Source organism: Pholcus phalangioides, unplaced genomic scaffold, assembly GCF_987345545.1.
Source record: "Pholcus phalangioides strain wild (caught in Gottingen) unplaced genomic scaffold, Ppha-v1.0 ptg000039l_1, whole genome shotgun sequence".
NCBI classification, from domain to species: Eukaryota; Metazoa; Arthropoda; class Arachnida; order Araneae; family Pholcidae; genus Pholcus; species Pholcus phalangioides.
Genome location: NW_028301625.1, coordinates 31336342 through 31358068, shown reverse-complemented (window position 1 = coordinate 31358068; position 21727 = coordinate 31336342). Strand labels below are relative to the sequence as shown.

Below are 21727 nucleotides of genomic sequence, written 5' to 3'. Positions count from 1 at the left end.
ATTTTCAAACTGTTATTTTATTTCTAGGTATGGGACTTTCAATATGCGACAATATCTGCCAGTATGGGACCTCGGAACAGCAGTTTGACCGTTTGAACAGCAGTTTGAGCAGCAGGGACCCCTGATGTTAAGACAGTTCTGCATTAAACCCCCCCCCCCCCCGCCCAAGACGATAGCTCACTAAACTCTAGCTCAGGGTAGGCACGAATACAGGGTGATACATTGGGAGGGGAGATTTATTATGTAGGTTCATTGTGGATCGCCCCATTTTTTACAAGACAGACAAATTTTTCAACTCAAGGGAGGGATGATCACCCTGCCGTCTCTGGATCCGTGCATGACTCAGGGGTCCAGATCGACTATATTTATAAAATTTTTGTTCATTATAAATTTAGTTTTGACTCAATTCAATAAGTAGAAAGTGTCTTGCTCCTGGATGAGAGTAGGAGGGGAGCTGGATAAGACAGGAGCCCCTCGGGAATAAAATATGGTGCAAAGGAGACCATGGGCTAAAAAAAGTTAAGAAATATTGTTCTAACAGATATGCAATATTAGACACGGACAAAAACTAGTATGGAGTACATGGTATGGAGTGGTTGTGGTCGGCTGAAGTTGGTTTTCTGTGGTTCCCAACTTCAAGGCGCAAATGCGAGCCGATCTCCCCGTTAAAAAGTCTCGCCACAGAGAGCAACAGTCCTACAACGGTAAATCATTCAACCATAACACTTCACTCATAGTTAGTAAAACTGGGGGCAGATGACAGCACTACACATAACAAGCATTACACAGAAACAAAAACTTTACGTCAGGTTGCACTACACGTACACGCACATTCCCGCATGTACCGATTCGTTGGGGGGTTCCGCGGGGGGCGGGGGTTAATGTGTGGTGTAGCAGTAGTGAGTAGGGGCTCGGGGATCCATGATGTCTTAATCAGCCGCCTCGTTGGGCAATTTGCCTGTTGTGGCGTTGTATTTGTATTTGTATTTGTATTTGTATTAATGTGTCTAATCAAACATTCGATCTATTCCATATGCTTATGGAATTCCCGTTATTGAATTTACAACTTACTGCATATTCAAAAATTCCTGTTTCAAACCTAACACTAACCGAGAAAAAATTTTGTGTTTCAGATATCAAAGTTCTTTGAGCTTCAAATTAAAAACCTTTATTTTTTCTGCAATGATGAGATTAAAAACTGTTGAACTTTTTAAATTGATCTAAAACTAAGCCGGTATAAGCCAATGTATGAATGCATCTGTCCCCGCGTTACAAACAAATTTCATTGACTAAATTCTTTGCTTTTAGAAATTCTTGAGCCATAACTGTCATATTTATTAACGTATATGTTCACAATTTGCTCAATGTATGTAATTTATTGTTTATGTGTCACTGATTACCAACTTATAGAGTTATGCCGCTGTGGTGGTCGAGTGGTTATAGTGCGGACTCGCGATGCGAGGATCCGGGTTCGAACCCCACAGTGGTGGTCGGCTGAAGTTGGTTTTCTGTGGTTCTCAACTTCAAGGCGCGAATGCGAGCCGATCTCCCCGTTAAAAAGTCTCGCCACAGAGAGCAACAGTCCTACAACGGTAAATCATTCAACCATAACACTTCACTCATAGTTAGAAAAACTGGGGGCAGATGACAGCACTACACATAACAAGCATTACACAGAAACAAAAAAAAACTTTACGTCAGGTTGCACTACACGTACACGCACATTCCCGCATGTACCGATTCGTTGGGGGTTCGTTGGGGGGTTCCGCGGGGGGGGGGTGCATTTGGGGTGTAGCAGTAGTAGGTAGGGCCTCCAAAAAATGGCTCGGGGATCCATGATGTTCTTAAGTCAGCCACCTCGTTGGGCAATTTGCCTGTTGTGGCGTCGTATTTGTATTTGTATAATCAGTGATGGATTATCAACGTTAAAGCTTACTGGCCTTTTACAGGTTTGTATACTAAATAATAAATAAATAAATAAACTCCCGTATTCTTGCCGTTTGCACGGGTTTAGACCCATAAGCGAAATAAATGATTGATATTGTCAGTTTTTATTGGTTGTCATGCGACTATAAATCATAAGGAAAACTCTTTTTTTGAGTGTCGTTCAAAGTGTAATTTTGTGCACTATTTCTTATTTCGATGCAAGTAAAAAATGCATATAACCAGCTCAGATGAAAAGAAAGACAAGTTTTCATGCCTATAAACGATAATTGTGAAGATTTAAAATAAGCAAGAATGGTTTTCCGCAGTATAAAGAAACTACATATATAGTTTATTTATTACGCGATTATTGTCTAGTATATTCCTCTAATTTTCTGTTTTGTTAAACAGTCACGTCCATAGAAAAAATAGAAGACTAGTCCGTGACATTTATCCTCCCGTGTGGAATAATCTAGAACTCATGATATCATGATAGCAAGTTTTTGTTAGCGAAGGATAATTTTTGCCGATTCACCGTTATCTAAAGATTTAATGAATGAGTAATTTCAACAATCGGCGGTTGTTTTACCAGGGTGTAACGCTATATTGGCATGCCTTTATTAATTCCACAGTGTTGCTGGGGTATAACTTTGATACGCGCAAAAAAAAAGCACGTAATGATATAGAAATTAATGTTCTTCAACCGCTGGTCCACGGCCCACTGCCGGTCAGTAGGAATTTCCTTCCGATCCGAAAAATATTTCGACCAATCCATACAGCTTCTACATCATATATGCTCAACTCATGGCCCGCGGGCCAAATGTAGCCATCGGATTTAACCGATGTGGCCCGTGACAGCCAGCCTGTTTTTGTAAAAAATGAACTAAAACAAGTATGAACAAGTAAACAAGTGTCACATTTACATGTGAGGGGTTGAGAATCAAAATGGTCCAAGTCACTTGAGTGAAACTTTTCATAACAAAACTTTTTTCCTGAAAGCTCCTAAAAATCAGTTTTCTTTTGAAATGGTTTTTTGAATGTAAGATATAGTCTTAAGTTTCTTAAAAGCAAAAAATCATTTCAAGGAAAAGTAATTTTTTAGGAGCTTTCAGGAGTAGCTTTAAATTTTGTTATGAAAAGTTTCACTCAACTAACTTGGGCCACTTTGATTCTCGACCCTCCATAACACTTAAGTGACCCGCCGAATAGTTCCAGAGTACTTAAACGGCCCGTGACATATTTACGAAGCACTTAATTGACCCGCGGCATATTTACAAAGCACTTGAATGGCCCGTTGCACATTTACGGCGCCCTTAAGCTGCCTGTGGCACAGTTTCACATCACTCAAGTGACCCGCGACATATTTACAGATCACTTAAGTGACGTGCGACACAGTTTCAGAGCTCTTTAGCGCCTCGCGGTGCAGTTCCACATCACCCAAGTTACCCGGTACAATTCTAGACCACTCAAGTGGCCCACGACCATATAAGTGACCCGTGGCGGATTCACAGATCACCTGAGTGATCCGCGACGCGTTTTCAAATCAATGAATTGGCCCGCACTCTCCTGAAGGTTGACTGACCACTCTTGCTCTACATAATTTTATAATTATTAAATATTACACCGTCTTTATATTGGTTTCTATTTCTGTCTTAGCTGTTAGCAAATCCAAAAGTTATATATATATATCCGCCTATTTATTTATATATTGCCCGTCCACAAAAACATTATTTCTCCCACTTATTTATTTTTATAGCTAACCCGAAAATTATTTCTCGCATTTATTTATTGCCAGTCCACAAATTATTCCCAGTTATTTATTTTTTCCCTGTGTCCACGAATTATTTCTCACATTTCTGCCGGTCCACGAAATCGTTAAACTACTTTCACCGGTCCGTAGCTGTAAAAAGGTTGAAGAACCCCGATATAGATTATTGTAGAGAGAAATAAAATGTCGATGATTCAATAAGAAGAAACAATTTTATTCCGAAACTTATACAAAAGTACATCCACACGTATAATAAAACTAATGGCATTGTATACGCGAATAAAAAAACACCAACAATTATAAACATGAAAAACTCTCATAGTAACTGTATACGTGAAATCACAGTCTTATTTTCATATAGGAAACCTGTTCCGGAATAAAAATTCGCATTCTTAATACTGTAAATATTACTACACACATGAGAATGGAATGTCTCACATTTTTCTTTTATCGATGAATTACACAACAATGAAAAAACAAATGAAAAAAATTAGACAATTATCAAATATAGGCTAACCTCAAGAAATTGTTTGTCTCAAAAATATTTTCAGTGACTATCGCTCTATCACATTATATTATTAATATTGCTCATAAATTTTTTTCACCGTCGTTTTTGGTGGTTTATTTCTTCTCACAGAGGAACCATGCGAATAGAATAAAAAACGGGCTAAAAAAAAAACATAGTCGAATCCACTTATAGAACGAATTTAAAATCAAACCCACAAATACAGTTATATGAAAGGGGAAACCCAAAACTATAACAAAATGACCACAATTTAAGCTCGATTTTATCGTATAATCAATTACAGTGTTATCAATTCCCTCCTACTTTATCCATTTATTGTTAATTTATATCAAATAATTTAGTAGTTGATAACATCTGGAATTGCTTGATTTGGAATGTAATAGAAAAACTTGAACAAGATAATATAAACACTAAAATATCCTTATTATAAACATATACCTTAATACGGTTTTAAAAAGTCAGTTTTCTTGGCTTGTGTTTGCAGCCTATACGATAATTTTTCTACTTATTGTTTCGCTCAGAGGCCCATGATGTTAAGATGGTTCTCAAGATTACGGGTCTCCTTTGAGTTGGAAAAAGATTTTCTTAGAAATCTAATTTATGTTCATCGCTGAAGTTCATAAAAGCTAAAAACATATACATGTATACGTATAATAATTATGTCATTTACTCAATGTATGGCATTTTGATATCAGCAAATTTTTGAGTTTCTTCGATACTGAAAATTTTGATAGAAAAATATTATTGCATTATAAAAACAAAATTTGTTTTTGTTTAAACAACAATATTTTTTTGCTATAAACATATATCATTTTTACGATGGAAATGAATAAAAATTTTAATAAGGTAACCGTCAGTATGTTGGAAAGGTTTGATTATTATGAATCAGTTTGGTAAGTTCAAAAACTATTTCTCATAAATAGGAATACAGAGCTTTTTTTTTAAGTATGAATACCTATCAAACAGTAAAATGAAATGAAAAAAACCCTCTTCAACACAAAATAATTAAAGTCTTGTTGTAACACCACTATCAATTTTATTCTTTCCAGGGAAGCCATTGTTTTCATAGGCACTCACGTTGTTTTCAACAATAATGGGAGAAATGCAAGAGTTAATGTTTTCTTTGGAATCGTTTGGCATCGCGTCATTAAGAAGTCTGTCTGGTTCTGACGCCTTAGAACACCTACAGCATTTGCACGAATCATAAATTTTTATCAAGAGACGATCAGCGGGCTCTAAAGAATGCATCCATTCAGGAAGGAAATTCCAATTTCTCATCAAGTGAGGAAGCATCGATGGGCATTTTTGTTGCAAAATGTTAATAGAAATGACTAGAATAATAGTGCATAGCAAAGGAATACCTATCGCCATAAAAACAACAGAACCAGCAACGGACAGTGAAAATACGAAAAGTGGAATGACAACAAATATTGACAATAAATACAACCCAGAGAACCACCTATACTTGGCCGTAATGTTGCCGAGCATTTTAGCTAGAGGAATGGGAAATCTCATAAAGGGTACAGGGTAAAACAAAAGAATACCACCCATATTAAAAAACAAATGGCAGAAAGCAATTTGCAAAGTGTACACCAGCCTTTTAGGATCAGCCGATATTGCAGCCAAAATTCCTGTGGTAGTTGTTCCGACGTTCGAGCCTAAAGTTAAAGGATATATTCTCTCAATGCTTATAACCCCGACGCCAGCCAATGGAGTGAGAGCTGATGTGAAAACGGAACTACTCTGGATAAGAATCGTCATGCCGCATCCTATAACAATAGCTAAATAACCAACGAGATGGTTTAAAGGAAATCGAGGCTCGGCGTTGAACAACTTCTTCAAGACAACAGCAAACTTCCCGCTAAGGACAGACTTCAGGACTCGAGTTATGTAATACAGGCACTTGGTAAGAAGCACTATCGATATAACCAGTAGCAGTACCCCAGCTCCGACATCACCCATGTTGAAATACTCCAAGAGATAACCACCTAAACAAAATATGTCACAAATTAAATATGTAAGTAAAACCACAATACTTTCAACAACAAATCACTTTGAGAAATCAATCTTTTTGCCGTAACGTAGGTCATTTTATAAACACTTGTATCGGTCTCAGCAACGTGCAAAGACCATTAACGGTGACTTCAATGGGCAACACAAAAGCTTATAGACTTTTTCAAGACATATTTTAATCTATGTATTTCGAATGTTATTATGATATAAACACTTGAGATTAATACAATAATAAGAATTATTAAAGTACTCACAGTTACTGCAGTTACCACCTTCCACCTTACAGCAATGTTTCATCAATGAAGCATTCTCATATGCAGACTTATTCACTGCCAATCCATCCAATACTTTCTTATCCAGCTAGAAAATAATAACAATAAAATTATTTTTTTATAGCATTGATTAAAATGCATACATATACAGGGTACACAGCTAACACCTGGCACCGCAAATTACTGGCGAACCGTTGAAATGAGGGAAACATGCGTTTTCCGTTGTATGCTGTTTTTCCTAATTTTTTAATTCAAATACTGTATTTCAGCGAATATTGCATTTAGAAATCTGGATTTTTTTTGTTGGCCTCAGGAAAGACAGAGCAGAAACTTTCTAATTGGGTTCTTGAACACAAAGTGTCCATATAAAAAGTTAATTTTTTATTTTAATTACTATAAACTTCTTGCAACATTAATGAAGTATCTATGCTCTACACGTTATTTGGATACTTTTTTCAATTGAAAGTATGCCTCTAGGATCAACGGTTGGCCAGTAATTATCGGTGCCAGGTGTTAACTATGCACCCCCGTATGAAAATAATGTAAAATTATGATCTAATCTAAAAATGATGTAAAATTATGAAGAATTTTAATCTACGACTGTTTTACAACATTGTATATGTACAGGGTGCATAGGTAACGGGGCGTATGGCATTTTACTGGTGAACTGTTGATCGTAAAGGCATACTTCCAATCAGAAAAAAGTATCCAAATAACGTGTAGTACTCAGATATGTTATTCATATATTGCAAGGAGATATATAGTTATTAAAATTAAAAAAATAACTTTTTATATTGTCCCCGTGTGCTCAAAAACCCAATTAGAAAGTTGTTGCCCTGTCTCTCCTGATGCCAACTAAAAAAAAAAAAATTCCACGTTTCCAAGTGCAATATTCGCTGAGATATTCAAATCGGAAAAATGGACGAAAATTGGGGGACAAACAGCATTAAATGCGGATAAAAAAATTCAAATTTTTTCCTCCGTTTTTTGAATTTGTATAACTGCGTACTTAGAAACGTGGAATTTTTTTAGTTGGTATCAGGGCAACAACTTTATAATTGGATTTTTGGGCACACGGAGACGATATAAAAAAGTTAATTTTTTTAAAATTTTAATAACTAAATATCCCCTTGCTACATGAATGACGAATCTGAGTTCTACACGTTATTTGGATACTTTTTCTAATTGGAAGTATGCCTTTACGATCAATGGTTCGCCAGTAAAATGCCATATGCCCTGATACCTATGCGCCCTGTATATAAAATTCATTCATTCAAAATGTTCATACACACACGCATACATATATATATATATATATACATCACACAACGATTTTTCCCCCCAGTTAGCAAGGAATGATACAATTATGGATATACCTGAATGATAAGAGAAGTAAACGGTTTCGTGATGACGGTCAGAAAAGCCTTATTTAAACCTTTGTTTTGTTCCCAAGCAGTGGATCTGGCCACACTCTCAGACAAATACTCCAAGAAACCTGTATCAACATACGAATATAATATTGTGATTTAATAATTATCATTTATTAAGGCTTATTTAGAGCTTGCCAAATTCTGCATGCAATAAGAATTTATGTGACTCTATAACATTGATGATTAAACGAGACTTTTATAACGTTAACATTGTTTTCGTATGAAAAAAAGTATTCAAAATTCTTAAAGGGTAATTTTAAAATATTACCTGTTCCTACTTCTATTGGCAAGAGTACGATGACTGTCAACCAGTTGAACATGTCATGTACAGTAGCAGCTGCAAACGCTCGACGAAAAGTGTTTCGATCGCGTACTTGACCAAATGAAACGATAGTGTTAGTCACCGATGTCCCAATGTTGGCTCCCATGATGATTGGTATCGAATACTTGACTTCTAACACTTAAATAAAAATGATTGTTAATGGTTAGTTAGCAGTCTCTTGCAGAAATGTGATACTGTACACGTCACATATTACACATACACACACACACTCACATATTACTTAAAAATTACGCTCTACTTTGTGTGGAATTGCATAATTTTTTTTGTAATAAAATTGGAATACACAAGTTTGATTAACTTACAGCCGGATCCAACCATTGTAATGACAACGGATGTTGAAGTTGATGAGCTCTGCATTAAAACAGTAGCAATAACGCCCAGCATCAGTCCTACTACAGGATTCTTTAGGAGTTCTACTCGGGACATGATGTTAGTCGCTTGTTTTCCAGCGAGAAGGCGAAGACTGGAACTTAAAAAATCCAGGGTACAAATAAATAAGTACAGAAGCAGCAACAAAGCAATAGATCTGCCGAAACCAACGCCGACACGAATCCATTTGTCTTTTTGTGTGAGTTCTATGAGAGGATAAAAATGTTTGACAATTCATTTTATTACCAATATATTGGATTGCTATTGATATGTATAAAGGTGGTCAGAACCCAATGCACTACATTGGCCAATAAAGGTTCAGCAGAACTCGCTATTTTACAGCAATTATTTCATGGTCATATCAATCAGATTAAAATTTATGATAATTATGATTAAAAACAATTATTGACTACAAATAAAAAGTAAACAAGTACTACAAATGCTAAGAATAAAATCATTGCATTTTCCCATATTTCATTATTTTTTTATTGTAAAAAACTTATCAAATAGTTGTTTGAAAGTATTATTCAATGAATAATATATTTCTTTGATGTTTTTATCAATAGATGGCGCTGACACGAAATAGCTTTCTATATTACGTTATATTGAGAGGCATCTCATAATACATCACTAAAAGACATTATGCTGTTATTTGACATGCCTTTTAATTTGGCGTTGTTAGTACCTCCAGAAGCACTTAACTTATAAGCACTTATTGGCCAAAAGTGATTAATCAGTTAATTAATCAATAAAATTCGGTTACGTGTTTTACCCTGTAAAGGTGTTTATATACCGTGCACGCACACACACACTTCACTTTTACGTCTTGCACATAAAGTAGCATCAGTGACAAGTTCATTGACATTTTCGGGATGCAAAATAATGATGTCACCAGATGTTATCGGAAAAATAAGTTAGCGATATATTTAAAAATATATTGGAAGCGTTTTTGAGTAAGATAATAAAAATATCGTTGTATCGAGGGTAGCTTAAGTTTAGATTAAAGGCAATTCCAAACAAGCTTTGAAAAAATATTTGTCGTAGAATGATTTATCATTATATCGAGTACCATTGAAATGACGTTTCTCAGTTCTGCCAAGTGAGCGCGGGCAATTTCCATCGATGATACTGTATTATCTCTTCACAAATTTTACATAATTTAACTGTAAATGAAAATACCTCCAACGGCTCTTGATGACGCCAATATATGCAAGCAAGAGCATCTACAGATTGGTACTTACCATTCCAAGGTACGCTATCATCTTGAAGTTCAGGAAGTGACCATGGATCTTCTTTTTTGGCATCTGCATTATCGGAAACATGATTACCATTTTCAGTAATTTTCGATACATCTTCAATAGTGCAAGTATTGAGGACATTATCTTTTTTGGCCTTGTCCTATCAAAAAAAAAGAGGATTTATATTTTTCATATTCTAAAAAAAATACGGGGAATTTTTCAAACATAATATAAAAAGAAGCAATATGTACCTCTGAAAGCCAGAGGAATGTGCGTTCAAAAACTAATTTTGTAGAAAAGATAAAAAATAATTTTTCTTAGCAATATGAGCTAAATGGGGTGTTACTATAGTTTGTTCCTTTCTGTAGCAAGATTTGCTGATATTTCAAAGTTTATTGGTAAAATGCAGAAAATTAAACATTTTAATGAAAAAAATGGGGGAAAAAATCCCTCACAAAAATTAGAGCCACGTTCTTTTTGTTCTGAGGTCCCTATAAAATAAAAATAGAAAATAAAATAGTTGAAATCTGATTTTTATAATAATGACACATTGGCTTACATGTACCATCAATAACCAGATATAAATTACACTGGATTATTAAATATAAATATAAAAATAAAATATAAATTACACTTAATTAAATTATAATGGATATAAATTACAGTCAAACCACCATTTGCATAGCATTGATATATCTATCTCATATGCGAATCGAATTTTTTTTATTGCCAGAAACGAAACTCTTCGAAAGTGCTTTTTTATATTCATACAAAAATGTCAAAATTACGTCAGTCGACGTAAAAAAACCAATTAAAAAGAAACCTCCCCGTGTTCTAGCATACATATTACTCCTCGACTGAGCAACAACCAGAGTCGCTCATTGGTCGAAGAATTAGAACAGAATACCATGGAAGAACAAAAACATTGTTTTCATTCCCCTTTGTTTTTTTTTAGTAAATCATATTCGAACTAATGTCTGAGAATGCTTTGAGAAACTTTTTTTCAATTATCAGTGATGAAACGCAATGCAAAAAAAAAAAAAAAAAAATGTATGTGCCAATCTTTTTTCGTGGAACCGCAAAGTTTTAACGCGAAAAATGAAATCACCAATGTAGAAAATCATAATGTGATATGCTATCACGGAATTTCATCCTGGTAATACATATAGTAGCATTATTTTTTAATCGCACCTCTGCCAGTTCATTGGAAATCGTTTTGTCATTACTATTTTGTTTTCTCTCTTCCTCGTTTTTCCCGCCATCGGCTTATTTATAGATAATGAGATGCTAAGCCGATTAATAATGACGTAAGAAGATACGAGACCTAGGAATAAAGTCAACATTGGGAGAAATAGTGGAAATCCTTTCTCCGTCTCTCTTACTTCGAAAACAGGTAATGGCAGAAAGCGTGACGTAGAGGGATATAGCGCACACTCACAACTTGCGAAAATGATTTCGGTTTCGATACGCAAAGCCTGTCGCGCCTGTGTAAAAAGCCGTGTAATCTCTTTCAGTCTCACACGTGATTCGTTGATTAACGTTATTGCTAATAAGCCTTCTGCAAATAAAACAGCAACAATAGGGAAAAACACGGCAATACACACTCGAAAGACAAACCATTTATTGATTAATTGATTATTTTTAAGGGATCTCATACCCTTTAACATGGTGAAAAACTATGTTCCAGTAGAAATATCATTAAAAATATTATTCAACCATTGATTTATTTTGAATTTGGTACGAATATATTAAACTGTATATGCTATCCTATGCCAGTAAAATGTTTTAAATATCTGCAATCCTATAATCATAGGCTACTTTGCACCTACAGGAATAACTGCACCATCATTCCTGCGAAAAAAGATTCAACGTTGCCTAAATGCTATTCTAATGAATATTTCCAAATAGTTTCGATTCTGCCTTACAAGAGACACTATAGGTCAACTCATGTATTTGAGTTATCGATGTAGTCCTGTAAAGGCTTATCCTTATGCACTCTTTGTCTTTTTAAGCGTTTGATAGGAACAAAAATAAAATTAAACGGAACAAATATCAAAAAACTGGTAACAGTTTTCAATATCGCGGTGAACTTCAGTGATCGAGGAATGACCGAATACTTACGAGGTATAGCTCACGATTTTATGATATAACTTAATGATTTTTTTTTCCAAAAAGAAATTTATTCACTTTCAACTTATACAAGATGAGGGGAAAAAATGTATGCACAACACTCACACACACACATATTACAGACTGAAGTAATTTTTGATACACTGAGTTACATATGAGTTGACAAAAGGGGTAACTTGGTTACCCGTACTGACAACATACAATGAAGCTAAAACTAAAAGTCACTAGTGAAATTAGTATTGCTATGTTAAATGCGCGAAAATAAAAAATAAAATCAAGACATGTATGAAAAAAATATATACATATATGTGAACGGCAAATCAAGAAAATACATGTACTGAGTAGAGGTAGTGGACAGGTATTTATATATATTTGTAAAAAAAATAAGCAAATCGCTTCGTTGAAACACAATCAAAATGTATAAATTTATGTCTGAGTATTAAATATAATTAAAATTATATACGAGTAAGTTTCAATATTTGGTATGTTAGCAATGAATTGTTGAAGTCGTCGTTTAGAAGCAGGAAACGGTGTTATATTTTGCAATTCAATAGGTAAAGTGTTATAAATTTTAGGAGCAATATAAAAGAAACGTTGCAAAAGATATTTTTTCTATGTGAGGGAATCTCAAAGACCACATGAGGTTGTCTCAAGGAAACATTCATTTTGGGTGGGCATTTTTGTTTTTGTGTGTTATTATTATTGTGATTTGTAATATTGATCACGTGATATGAAGTTGTTATTGATATGTAAATGTGATGTGTAATACTGATCACACATGTGATATATGAAATATTTTATTTTACTCATAATTTTATTGTTTTATATTAATTTTTTTATTCTATATTTAACGTAAACATTAAATAAATAAGACGTAATTAATTACAACTATATTTTATTATTCGTAAATTTATTATTAAAGAACACATTAAATGAACAAGATGTAATTAACGATTGTAATAATCCGTCCGATTGTCCGACGTTTAAACATCCTCGCGTTCAGATAGTTGCGTCCAAACGGTACGCGTCCAAATGTCCTGCTCCGTTCAAAAATAACGTGCCCATTTTAGATATGTATTCTTCTACTAGGAGCCATATATGCGCGAAGATACCCACTTTACTTATATTTAAACGGTCCCCTTTTTCTCTAACTTTGACTGAAAAAAGCTGTAGCCCTGTCTCATCTGAGTCCAACAAAAAAAAATCCATCTTTCTTAGTGTTTCGCTGAGGTATTGCTGATAGAAAGTTAAGGGGGGACACCTCAGAATTTAAAGAAGGTTTAATCTGCAACTGCAAAAGAATGTTTGAAATTGTTCCTTAAGTTTATCTCTTAATATCTGTTGTTCTTTTCCTCATTTTCTCAGCGGTTTTTGATCTCAAATAACTCGGATAATATGGAACTTAATAACATTGAATTATTATTATTTTTTGTTGGGATCGAAAGAGACAGTGCAACAATTTTCTAATTGGAAATTAGAGGACAGAGGGACCGTATAAAAATTACATTTTGTACATAAGTTTATATATATATATATATATATACGGCCCCTTAGTAGAAGAAATAACGTATTTCTAAAATGGACACGCTGTTTGAATACTTTTTTTTAAAATCATGTTTCTATCACCAATAGTCCAAAACATGAAGGGTGTGTAAGGATATAATTTAACATCCGGTATATTAAGTTGACCCGAAAGTTTTGTAGATGTGTGTCTGAGCTTTTGCTGCGTCTTTTTATAATATCAAAGTACTGTATATACTATACATTTTGTATTAAGTTGAAGTTCTATTTAGGTGTTCAGTCTGGCTTAATGTACCTTGAATACTCATACAGGATGTTCAGTATGCGACTTATCAAAAGCTTAATTTTAGGCACTTGATTTATTTTTGGAACGAAGGTAATGTTCCCCGTCGTTGAATAAATATTTATGAAATCTATGGAGATGATACTAAAATAATAAGTAAATCGATGATTTTTGACAGTTTCGTGAAGTTTTAAACCTAGGAGTTTCAGTGCAGAAGATGTGGAAACCCAAAATTTATCACTCGAAATTCAGGGGATATCCTAAACATTCCTAAAACTACAGTCCACTACCATTATATGACACTAGTCGGATAAAAACTGCACAAATCAATATTCAGCGTGTTACATATACTTCTGAAACACACTGAAAAGGACCCATTTTAAGCTAATTTTTTATTTTTTTTGGTCACAAAAAAGTTTCATGAATTAGGCTGGACTTATTTTTCGCATTCACTATACTGACCAGACCTCACACAATTTAACTCTTTCATATGTGTTTTTTGTTCCCATTAAAGTTCTTTACGTTACTCTCTCAAGTAATGCTGTCAATAAGAACTTTAAGACGAATTTTTTGAAAATACCAGAAAAATAACTGAAATTTCAACGAAAAAATAGTCCTTTGATTTTGTCTTTGAAATGTATTTTTTTTCCGCTCAAAAATTTACAAAAAAACACCCGGGAATTTCATTACGATCCTATGTCATAACATGGCCAAAATAAGATCGCAAACATACAAATCAATCCATTAAGCGATCGAAGGATGATAATATAATGATTTATCTATTTTATCATTCATTCACATATTTTGAAATTTTTTCCACGTCAATAATATTGTTGAGGTATTCCTTTTGCTATTTTCAAACGATCCTAGATTGATCAATCTATCGAATTTTTACGTGGAAAAGAAGTCCTTCGACAGCGATGACTTGGATTATCATGATGCATCTGAAGTTCACAATTTTAAAAATATTTAATGAGAACATCTATTACGTTTTTTCTACGCAAGGATGACCTGAATAGGAATGAAACGTATCTTATTATTATAAATGAAGTTAAAAAAATCTTGATTGATCGTTTGTCGATTTGATTGCCATTAGATCTGACAATTCTAAAACAGTACAAGACACGGTTTTACCGTCTCTCTCTCTCTGTTTTTTTTTCCTACACGTTAACTTCTAGGAATAGTATTATTACCTGTTGAAGGTGCGCGTCCGTGAAGAGGGAACTGGCGGCATCGACGTTAAAGCAGGCCGCTGACCCAGAACATAGAGTTACTAGCCCATTTGTAAGACTAGCAGGCGGGAGATAGTGAACATACCACGTGATATCGTATCGAGCAGCAACCCTTTGGTCTCGTCTCTTTCTTTTTCGTTCGGGTATTACACATAATAACACTCGCATGCATACGACATGGTGTTTTTTCTTTTCTCCTACCCACTTGTAAAAATAACGGTCATTGCCGTAGGCTCTGAGTTCACAAATATCCGGCTGTTTTGAGATGCGCTCAAATATTCTCTCCCTTTTTTTTCCTCAAGTCTTTTTTTCACCAAAAGATTGAAATATCTTGCCGATTATGTGCAAACATTTTTAGCCCTGTTTTAGCCATGCCCAGAATAATTTGGTAGATATTTCCCCTTGTAAAAGAACCATTTCAAAGCTTAAATAGGCACACAAATCAATATCTCCAGCTCGCAGCAATTCCGCTGGCAAAGGTTGGCAACGCCCCCTAGGAGCCGCGACGCACACTTTGAGAAACACCGCCATACGTTCTATACACACTGGTATATATCACTTTAGAATATATACCATTGGTATATATTCTAAACACTGTCATATGTTCTATCCGGGGGGAAAGCTGGAGTTGTTGATTGAACACTACATGTATTTTTGACAGGAATACGTCTTATAAGTCAGCTATCTGACCAAACTGGCTGCATTTCAAAAAAATGATGTAGCGGAAATACTTCGAGCAATAATACCTCAAGGCGTGTACAGGGTATAAAGTCATATCTGTCAACTCGTTGATGATAAAAATATACTTCCAATTAGAAAATGTATCCAAATAACGTGCCCATTTTAGACATGCCATTCATTTAAATAGGGGTCATATATGAGGGGGGCTCACAACCACAGTGTAGACCACGTCCATTTATCTTTATCGCGCTTATGAAACATGAAAATGATTTTTGTTGATCTCTGAAGAGACGGGCAATAACTTTTTGATTGGATATTAAAGGACAGGAGGATCGCATAAAAAATTAAATTAGATATTTGGTACATATACGACCCCTAGTAGAAAAAAATTACACGTCTAAAATTGACACATCATTTGGTACTTTTTTTAAGCACGAAAAGTATGTTTGTGTATCATATATGTATATGTTCGTATGTCTTTATCTGAAAGTACGTTTGCATCACCAACGGTTCAATATATAAAGGGTGCATACAGATATGACTTTACACCTTTTATGCAAATACAAGGCCACAATAAGCAAAATACCCAACGAGGTGGCTGAGGAAAAAATATATGCCCGTAACAATATGGATGTCATATTTCTAAAATATAGTATAGGACACATGAGTTTTTCGTATCTATATTGATAGATCTTATTTAAAAAAATTCGCGGATTTTGCACTCAAAGAAGGGGAGAGATAATCTGTTAGGGAAGATCCAAGTGAGACACTGTGAAATCCATCGTACGGCCTATCAAACACCATAATAGGAAATATTCTGCAAATGAGGCAGCAGGCTTGTGGCAGGGACGCACTGACTTATGTGGAAGTACCTTTCCTCACACACAATACACTATTGTTTTTTCCTTTTATTTTTAGAAGCTTCAACTACATAATAACTGCCGGGGATCGATGATCTTAAAGTATGACTACACCCCAGTTATCCCCAGAAGAACAAAAACCAGATGTATGAGGATTTTTCGCTCGGCCAAAATACATGAAATCAATAGGCTATCTGGATATTATGCCGAGGTGAACTTCAGAAAAAAGTGCCGTTCTCTCCACCCGGTAATCGAACACAGGACCTCTGGCATACCGGGTAAGTGCGCTGCCCATTATACCACAGAGAGATAACTCTTTTTTCCTTAAAACAAGCACAGTAGCGTGACTTGCTGAGTAGAGACTGAATTTAAGGGAGGAAAAGGCAGTCTCTCTGTCGTATAATGGTCAGTGCGCTTGCTCGGTATGCACGATGTCCTGGGTTCGATTCCCGGTGGAGAAAACGACGCTTTTTCCGAAGTTCACCTCGGAAATAGCCTATTGATTTTAAAAGCCAGTGTGTTACTGGTGGAGCAATAACTATTAATTCTTGCGCTGCTCTGAAAGCCGCATTAAAAATTTAAAATATTAAATGTAATTAAGACTAGTATTAATTAAATGTATAATATGGTAAAAAGTTAATTTGGAAAAGTCATGTGTCATTCAAATCGCATGTTTTTACCTCAGACTCAGCGTCCAAGATCCCAGATTTTTACCGCCAGGGCGGTAACCGCTGTGCACATCTGGAGACTCGCTGACAAAAAGTGCTGGATGTCGATGGCAGGGCCACACCTAGGGAAGGGCAGGAGGGGTCTGGTGCCCCGGGTGCAGGATTTCCTCCTCCTAACCAAATCATAAACCGCTGCTGTCTCAATGAAGAGATAATAGCAAGTGGTCGAAGAAGACCTAGGCCATGCTGGAAAATGTGCATATACCGGTATGTGTTGTGAATCTAACGTGAAATTTGTTTCTGTGTAATTTTTGTTATAGAGCGCTGCTATCTGCCATCAATTTTTCTAACTGCGAGTGAAGTGTAATGATTGAATTATTATACCGTTGTAGGCCTGTTTCTCTCTGTGGAGAGAGACTGATGCGAGACGAGTACAGGACCAGGAAAGGTATCAAATTTAATTTTTGTTTGTTAAAAAGTACGAAGAAGGGGGTGTCAAAATGTGCACTTGCTCCAAGCGCAGAGTCAAGTTATGTGTTTGGTTGCAACCCGCGATAGAAATCACTTTTAGGCCTATGTATACGACATTTTCTGTGTGTTTTTTTTTTATTTGTTTTTATTTCTGTGATCTAAAACAGTGAGACCCTTTATGGTTACACTTTGTACTTATTCATGTTTAAACTTGCAACCATGCTGATCACACAGTCTTCATCCATTTTTTTTAATTGATTTATTCCCACACGGGAAAAGTTGGCGTTCACTGTCTTTTTTTTGTTGTTGTCGAAATAATATCTATATTTTTTGTTACTATTTTGTACATGAGCAAGTCTTGGTGTGCCAAAGTGTTTTCTCACTTTATTACGTGCATATACAAATACAAATACAACGCCACAACAGGCAAATTGCCCAACGAGGTGGCTGACTTAAGAACATCATGGATCCCCGAGCCCCTACCTACTACTGCTACACCACACATGCACCCCCCCCCCCCCGCGGAACCCCCCAACGAAGAATCGGTACATGCGGGAATGTGCGTGTACGTGTAGTGCAACCTGACGTAAAGTTTGTTCCTGTGTAATGCTTGTTATGTGTAGTGCTGTCATCTGCCCCCAGTTTTATTAACTATGAGTGAAGTGTTATGGTTGAATGATTTACCGTTGTAGGACTGTTGCTCTCTGTGGCGAGACTTTTTAACGGGGAGATCGGCTCGCATTTGCGCCTTGAAGTTGGGAACCACAGAAAACCAACTTCAGCCGACCACCACTGTGGGGTTCGAACCCGGATCCTCGCATCACGAGTCCGGCACTATAACCACTCGACCACCACAGCGGCAATGTTCTTAATAGTGTAGCAATTTTCCCTTACAAAACAGCACAGGCAAAAGCGATGTGAATTGGATGCGCAGTGTGTATCATTGGGTGCCAAGGGAAATGATGTTTTCTCTAATGAGAAAAAATGCAATTTAAATGGACTCGATGTGGTTTTTGAATAGTACTGACCTATGCAATGACAGAGCCATATAGGCAAATCAAGACAGTTTTATTAGAATTTATATTTTCTGAGACGCCTCTCGTAACCTCTAGACAGTTTTTGTTTCAACAGGACAATGCTGCTGCACATGTTTCAAAATCTAAAAGGTGGTGCTTTGAAGCCAATTCAGTGGAACCCCTCGAGTGGTCACTGAGAAGTCTTTTTCTTAATCCTGATCATTTTTTGATCATTTTTGTCGCACCACGGTCATTTTTTGCACACGAGGGCTAATTAGACCGGAACTTACAATTTATTGCCGATTCCGAACGTCATTTTTTATACTCACCGAGAGGTTGGTGCGCTAACCCCTCGATGTGGGATTCCCTGCGATAGCAATCTTTTTCTGTTTTCACGTCACCGTTTTTGTTGTACTCTTGCGTCAAGAAAGTTTCTGACAAGAGCGAACGAACTCGCGACACCTCTAAACATCCTTTGGTACTTCAAGCGAGTATCATCTTATCGACCTGGGCTACCACGCCCCTTAATCCTGAAGAGCATTTTTGTAAGGCATTTTGACTCATGGAGGGTATACGCAGTACGAAAACAAACACATAATCATATTGCAGTCATCAAACAAGCTTGGAGGATGATTACTCAAGTCTGGTGTGTGTGTGTGTGTGTGTGCCAAAGTGTTTTCTCTCTTTATACGTGCAAATGTTATTTATCATTAGATGTCAATAGTGTCACCATCGATGGGAAAAATAAATCACGGATATATATGCGTAAAAAAAAACAAATGTTAAATATAATATCACGATGAACTTATAGATGTAGATTTCTTTTTGCTTTTTTTTTTTTATTCCTGAAGGTCACCAGGTGGGCATGATGGCATCATCTGAACGGATATTTCTGAGTTTACATTTCAATACTAATATTGACTTGAAGTTGACAAAGTTTGTACGTGTGTGTGGTTAAGTCACGCTATATTATCATTCCACGTTTGGACACTCAACCTCACCAGTTCTTTCCGCTTTGGTTGCTTGCGTGTTGCTGCTATTCGAATCGCGTTCAGAGGTTATGCTTTGATTTTGTGTATGTGTATGTATTAATTTTTTGGTTTTCATCAATGAAAAAAAAGAAGCTTGTTTTGATATTTTTGAGTGCTTTCGTGTGTATAAATATCCATAGTAAAATTTTGTTAAAACCATAAAAATTTATTCCAATACGAATAGATTTTTTTTTGTCGGAATATACTCCTAGTATCAGATTCCGATAGCAACTTTGCAATATTTTATGGAAATAGAGTTTAATTAGTACTGTACTCGAGCAATTTTTTTTTTTTAATCATCGGAGACTTGGACTTTCCTTTTTGTGAAATAACTCTTCTACTGCATTTAAATAGAGAAACCTGTGTCAACGGCATGAATTGTTAACATAATAACTTCGTTGTTTTATTGAGGAGAATTGCAGAAAATGTCCTTCTTAATATATCGAGGAGAAAAAAATGGCAGACAACCACGGAAAAATTGTCTGGTTAAGATTTGACTTGATGCTGCCGGCAAGTTTTATTTGTTTCAGGACACAACCTTTATACAGGATGCAAAGGGGAGGGGGGGGGGTTTACATAATGTGCAAAGGAAAGTCCCTTTATCCTGGAATAACTCACGAACCGTTGGTCTTTTAGAAGCATACTTCCAATTGGGGAAAAATACCCAAATAACGTGTGGACTTCAGATTATTCATATCATAGACCTCACCGTCATTCATATTGCCGTAAGGGACAGAGCGGGGGCCATGTTTGGTGTTATGTCATTCATATTGCAAGGGATTTCATAGTTATTAAAATAAAACAATTAACTTTTTATTTGGCTACCATGTCCTAAAAACCCAATTAGAAAGTTGTCGCCCTGTCTCCGATGAGTCCAACAAAAAACTCCATATTTTCAAGTTCAACATTCGCTTGGATATTTGAATTCGAAAATCGCGGAAAATTTAATAAAGAACCATATAAACTAACGAACAATCTCATTCTAGGCTTTATATGCTGTTCTTCTCCTCATTTTAAGTGATTTTCAAATTATATCTCAACAAATATTGCGCTGAAAAACACGGAATTTGTTTTGTTTATTGGGCTCAGGCGAGACAGGGCAACAACTTTCTAAATGGGGTTTTTAGGACAAGGCGACCAAATAAGAAGTTAATTTTTTTTATTTTAATAACTACACAATTTCTAAGAATATGAATGATGTATCTGATGTGTACAAGTAATTTGGATACTTTTCTAATTAGAAGTATGCTTCTAGGATCAATGGCTCGCACCAGGATGAAGGGACTTTTTCCTACTATACATTTTTTATGGAATCATGCTATTATGGGGGGTAGGCTTATACAATGAAAAATAGTTTCTAAAAAAGGGAAAATACAGTATAATTTGCCTTTCTGTTCTGCGATTCTTCATTTCATATCATACATACGACCACGGCCCCCACATCCTGGAGCAGGACCCCTAGGCTAGGATCTTTTGCCTGCCCTCAGAACAGACTTTCACGGGCCCCTTCATGATGAATTTATGCGTGAAAAAAGCAAAAATGATGAGAATCGTCCCGGGCCAGAGCCCTGTCAGCCTACCCTTGGGGGCCATGCATACGACTATACAGACAGGCCCATTTCGAGACATGTTCTATTCCTGACCACAGAGATGTCCTCTCCACTTGTTAATATAAGATTCATCGAAAGACTGGTTATTTGTGGAGATGATGATTAGGGGCCATTCATATCTTCAAAAAGGGTGGTTGATGACGTAAGAAACCTTCAAACTCCCCCTCCCCCCTTGTCATCAAAAGTCAGCAAATCCAAACCCCCCCCTCGATGTTGACGTAATACTTGAATGACCCCTTACAAGGAAGAAAATTCATCTCTGCCCGCACGGGGACTCGAACATCAGTCACTCTTTTGCTGGTCGAGTGCTCTACCAACTAAGGTATGGAAATATCATAACAT

At 35.9% G+C, this 21727-nt stretch overlaps 1 protein-coding gene across 1 annotated transcript in view; it reads right to left on the bottom strand.

The window, feature by feature from the left end:
• Window positions 1-3886: 3886 nt before the first annotated feature.
• LOC149065839 (sodium-dependent phosphate transport protein 2B-like) overlaps window positions 3887-21727 on the bottom strand; it is a 38910-nt gene continuing 21069 nt past the window's right edge. Inside the window, exons 2-7 of the mRNA XM_089253778.1 lie at window positions 9886-10042; window positions 8578-8850; window positions 8201-8392; window positions 7879-7997; window positions 6485-6590; window positions 3887-6205 (exon numbers count right to left, since the gene is read on the bottom strand). Coding sequence (XP_089109904.1) covers window positions 5223-6205; window positions 6485-6590; window positions 7879-7997; window positions 8201-8392; window positions 8578-8850; window positions 9886-10042 — 1830 coding nt within the window. The 3' untranslated portion in view covers window positions 3887-5222. The remainder of the gene's footprint in view (window positions 6206-6484; window positions 6591-7878; window positions 7998-8200; window positions 8393-8577; window positions 8851-9885; window positions 10043-21727) is intronic.